Raw genomic sequence first — 4,691 nt, 5'->3', positions numbered from 1 at the left:
AAGATTAAAAAGGTTTTGGAAAACAAAATAAGTTTTAATAAAAAAATCTCAATAACAAATTAGCAATGAGTGACTGACCTTTTTCCTAACTTTTTTTGCATGTAATGTAACGCATAAAAATGAAAAATCACTTTGAATCATAAAAGGCCAAAATAATATTCGAATACAAAGTTAATTATACTACGCGCCTCTGCCTCTCTCCTGATTCTTCTATAAATTCACGAAACATGTGAGGGCTAACATGCCTACTTGTTTCGCTGTACGCCTGTAATTGTCGTCTTCCCTCTGCGCTTTTGGTGGTGCTGAAAGCCTGAAAGCTAACATACAACAAAAAAAGAGAGAGTAAAACAGAGCATCCATGGCGACGAAAGGGTTTGTATTGTATCTATTAGCCGGTTTCTCCGTCGCCGTTTTATCGGTTTTCCTCATCTCAGACCATCACAGTTACAAAATCAATCACCTTCCTCACCGTTCTTCTCCGGATTCAGTTACTCTTGATTCCGACGAAAAAACCTGGCCTGTAAGTTCCCATAATTTAACTCGTATTTCTTCTGTTCTTCTCATTATCGTTTGTGATAAACCCATTTCCCGATAGTTGGGTTTTTTAATTTTGAATTTGGGGTTTTAATATAGGAATTGGAGTTCGATGGGAGAATCGTGTTGGCTACGATAATAGGGTTCTTAGGTTCTGCATTTGGAACGGTGGGTGGTGTCGGCGGTGGTGGCATTTTTGTCCCTATGCTTACTTTGATTGTTGGTTTCGATACGAAGTCCGCCGCTGCTCTTTCCAAGTGTATGCTCTGAATTCAAATCTGAACTGTAATCCAGATTGGATTGATTGAATTCTTCTGAAATTCGATTTGATTTTATGAAAGAATCTTAATCTCTGATGTTTCAGGTATGATAATGGGAGCATCTGCATCATCGTTTTGGTACAATCTAAGAGTACAACACCCATGCAGAGAAGTACCAATTCTGGACTATGATTTAGCCCTATTGTTTCAGCCTATGCTCATGCTTGGAATCACACTTGGTGTTGCTCTTAGTGTCGTTTTTCCTTATTGGCTCATCACTGTTCTCATCATCATCCTCTTCTTAGGTATCCTTTGTTTTTACTGTTCATACTTTTTGTTTGATCTTATTTCACAATTTGTTACATGTGGATCTTGAAATGGATAATCTTCTATTTGTTTTAGGTTTAGATTTGCATTATTGCTTAACTGAAATTAATAAAAACTATGAGTCTTTATCTCTATGTTATTGTCAAGTAGGTTTAGACCAATGTATTTTATATGATGTTTAGGTATTAAATTATTAATTTATACAAGTAGATGTCACATATGTGATGTGGATCTGTTCATTGACTTAAACACTAATGATTGTTGGTTCATGAGATTCTTTTATTCTTACATTGTTAGGGATTATTTTTAATTTTAACCAATGATCAAAATTTTTCCAATATTTGTTGATAGGAACCTCTTCAAGGTCTTTCTTTAGGGGAATTGAGATGTGGAAAGAAGAGTCTATACTAAAGGTTAAAGCTTTTAGCTTTTTTTATATACTTTTAGTTATTATTACAACTATTCAATCTTATATGTAACTTTTTTTTTTTACTGAATGCAGAAAGAAATGGCAAGGCCACGAGAAACATTTGCCAATTCTCGAGGCGAACGTGAGTTTTGCTATGATCTTTTTATATTTAACATTTTGATAAAAGTGATTATATTTATAAAATATGGTCATTTTTAATTATTATACCATTATTCATTTCAATAACTAATTAATTTTTTTTACAGTTCTGATTGACACATACGAGCCTTTAATTCCTAGAGAAGAGAAATCTCCAATGGTGAGCATCCTCTGTTTCTCTTCTTCCATTTGACGCAAATTTTTAACTTTGGATTTTTATTTTTTTAGAATAAAAAGTTATTATATTTAATAATTAAAACGTGTTTATACATATTTGTAGGAAATATTTACATTTAATTTACGCTGGAAGAAGCTTATGCTTCTGGTTGCCGTATGGGCTGCCTTTCTAGTTCTTCAAATCATCAAGGCAAGTACTTTTTACTTTTCATGAATCCATGATGAAGGGTAAATTGGTCAATTTACCTTATTGACATATTCTAAATTCTAATTTCCTGTCTGTCTGTCTTCTACAGAATGATCTAGTGGTTTGCAGTACATGGTACTGGGTGCTCACTGTTGCACAGGTACTTTTTAAGTTTATAGAAACCACGTATCACCTTGTTGTACTGTACAATCATTCACTGCACAAATCCGAACAACCGTTTTTTTTAAAATTTTTTTTTCTTCCAGTTTCCTGCGACACTGGCGGTTTTTGGATATGAATGTGTTAAATTATACAAAGAAAGCAAGAAGAGGAAAAGCTTGGGGAACACTGAATCAGTGTGTGAGGCTTCGATCGAGTGGACTGTCCCCCACCTTATCTTCTGTGCTCTCTGCGGGATATTGGGCGGCACTGTCGGCGGCCTTCTTGGCTCCGGTGGCGGCTTCATTCTCGGCCCCCTCTTACTCGAGATCGGTGTCATTCCTCAGGTATACACAGATCGAAAATTCGATCTGTAATATCTTTGGATAAATAAATAGATCAATAATTTTAACGAGGTTACATCTTATATGTCAAAAGAAATGTCACACATTTCCTTTGACACCTCATTAAAAATTGTCTAGATAAATAAATTTTTGTAAATTAATAATGGTTGAAATGGAAAACAAAATCTAATATAAATGGATTTTATAAAGAATATTCGTAATGGCTAATAATTTTTGTGTAATTTGGCCTAAAATAAATAAATTGTCACAATTGAGAAAATGATGTTTTTTTTTTATTGTTGCGTAGGTGGCAAGTGCGACAGCAACATTTGTGATGATGTTTTCTTCATCTTTATCAGTGGTCGAGTTTTATCTACTCAACCGGTTTCCTATCCCATACGGTATATTCCACGTCAGCATTTCAAAATAATAATTTTTTTTCAAGAAACGTGACACCGGATTAATCTTTTTATGTTTTTGCAGCATTATACTTGATGTCAGTGTCAATTTTAGCCGGTTTTTGGGGACAATTCTTTGTTAGAAAACTTGTTGCTTTTCTAAAGAGGGCTTCACTCATAGTGTTCATTCTTTCTGCTGTCATATTTGCTAGTGCAGTTACAATGGGTAAGTTTTTTCAATCCTTTTGTTTGATGTTGTACTTTGTGTTTACGGAGTTGTACTTTGTGCTTTACAGGGGTTATTGGTATTGAGAAGAGCATCACAATGATTCAAAACCATGAATTCATGGGATTTCTTGAGTTCTGTAGCAGTCAGTAAGGGTTCAAAAGAGTGATGGTATTTATGTACAGAATCGTAGAGTGATGCGAAGGAGGTGCTTTAGGCCAATGTCTGTTGGCCAATTGACATCCATTGCTAGCAAATTATTGTTATTGTTTATGGTTAAATTTGTTGTCACCGGTGTTGTGTGTGTGTGGAAAGAGGCTTTGAGTGATGTTTAATACACCACCACCATCGCCGCCCATCACCACCGCCATAGTGGTCGATTTGTAGTGTCGAATAAAGTTTCCGGTGTGTGGTTGCCAAGGAGTGTTAGCTAGTCGTTGACACGAAAGCAACCTTCAAATGTTGATTTGGTATTTGCATTTCATTGTATTGAATTTATTTTGCATATAAATGGAAGTTTTATTATGTGTTAATGTCAAAACACTCCAATCAACTTTTTGTTTGGGAGGCATTCGGTCTTTAATCCTTTATTGTGTAGTTTGGATCTTACAGTGTTCAAAATTAGAGTAAAAAGACGATTATTAGCAAAATTGAACGGGTCAGGCTATGTGTTGTACATGTAGTGCTGTAAATGGTTTACACTAAACTAACAGGAATAGGGATTGTTCATATTTGTTTGTTTAAGTTAGCCAAACAAACGAACGAATGTGAATGGTTAAACTAATGAGTTTTCTTGTTTATCTTCATTCATTTAACAAATTACATTGTTTATGTCGTTTGCTTATGTTTTTGCACATGCTAAACGAACATAAACTAACGAAAATAAATGAACAAAGATAAACAAACATAATTGAACATAAACAAACATATAATATATTAATGTAATAAAACATAATTGAACATATATGAACATAAAAATAACTTAAATGAATGAAAATAAATGAAGGTAAACGAATTTCCTGCCGAACGGTTCATGAACAGTTCGTTGAACGTTCGGTTCGTTTATAGTGTTATGTACATGTCCTCCTATGCAACAACGTTTGACATGTGTACTAGGCATTGTCGAGAACACCGTTTTGCACCTGTCATCTGCTACAAAAACAAGCCCTATCGTGGAATAAGCCATGAATTCTTTGTCCTCTCCCGGTTGCCTTACCTCTTTTTTTGTTGCCTGATTCTATATCCTCTTAGAGTTAATGCATCAAAGTCTTGTACATAATGCATTAGACACTTGTAGATTTCTCTTGAGAGATGAAAGGTAACTATAACATGGTTTGAAAATAAGTGAAAGATTAAGGACGAAATTATGTCGTTGATGTGTCACGTAATTAAATAATCCCTAATATGAAAATCACATCTTTTCATCGTTATTACTTGAAAATCGTATCTTTTTCTTCCTAAAGTTGTATTCTATTTTGGAAGAATGTTGAATCAACAATGATTTGCTATTT

At 34.3% G+C, this 4,691-nt stretch overlaps 1 protein-coding gene across 1 annotated transcript; it reads left to right on the top strand.

Moving 5' to 3' along the window:
• Positions 1-236: 236 nt before the first annotated feature.
• On the top strand, positions 237-3,713 carry LOC111906555 (sulfite exporter TauE/SafE family protein 4). The gene is made up of 12 exons (XM_023902304.3): positions 237-520; positions 634-793; positions 899-1,099; positions 1,473-1,534; positions 1,624-1,672; positions 1,797-1,849; positions 1,970-2,056; positions 2,163-2,213; positions 2,320-2,559; positions 2,864-2,957; positions 3,040-3,180; positions 3,251-3,713. Exons 1-12 carry the CDS (start codon positions 359-361, stop codon positions 3,331-3,333), a joined length of 1,383 nt encoding a protein of 460 aa, XP_023758072.1. The 5' UTR covers positions 237-358; the 3' UTR covers positions 3,334-3,713.
• Positions 3,714-4,691: the final 978 nt, after the last annotated feature.

The sequence above is a fragment of the Lactuca sativa genome, chromosome 1, assembly GCF_002870075.4.
Source record: "Lactuca sativa cultivar Salinas chromosome 1, Lsat_Salinas_v11, whole genome shotgun sequence".
Lineage (NCBI taxonomy): Eukaryota > Viridiplantae > Streptophyta > Magnoliopsida > Asterales > Asteraceae > Lactuca > Lactuca sativa.
Note: the sequence above shows the minus strand (reverse complement) of the source record. Positions and strands in the feature narration are given on the sequence as shown.

Bases quoted from the DNA above. Each gene is read 5' to 3' on its own strand.
- LOC111906555 (XM_023902304.3), top strand. From the start codon at position 359: ATGGCGACGAAAGGGTTTGTATTGTATCTATTAGCCGGTTTCTCCGTC. The intron at 794-898 runs GTATGCTCTGAA...CTGATGTTTCAG, and splicing joins CGCCGCTGCTCTTTCCAAGT to GTATGATAATGGGAGCATCT. The intron at 1,850-1,969 runs GTGAGCATCCTC...ACATATTTGTAG, and splicing joins GAGAAGAGAAATCTCCAATG to GAAATATTTACATTTAATTT.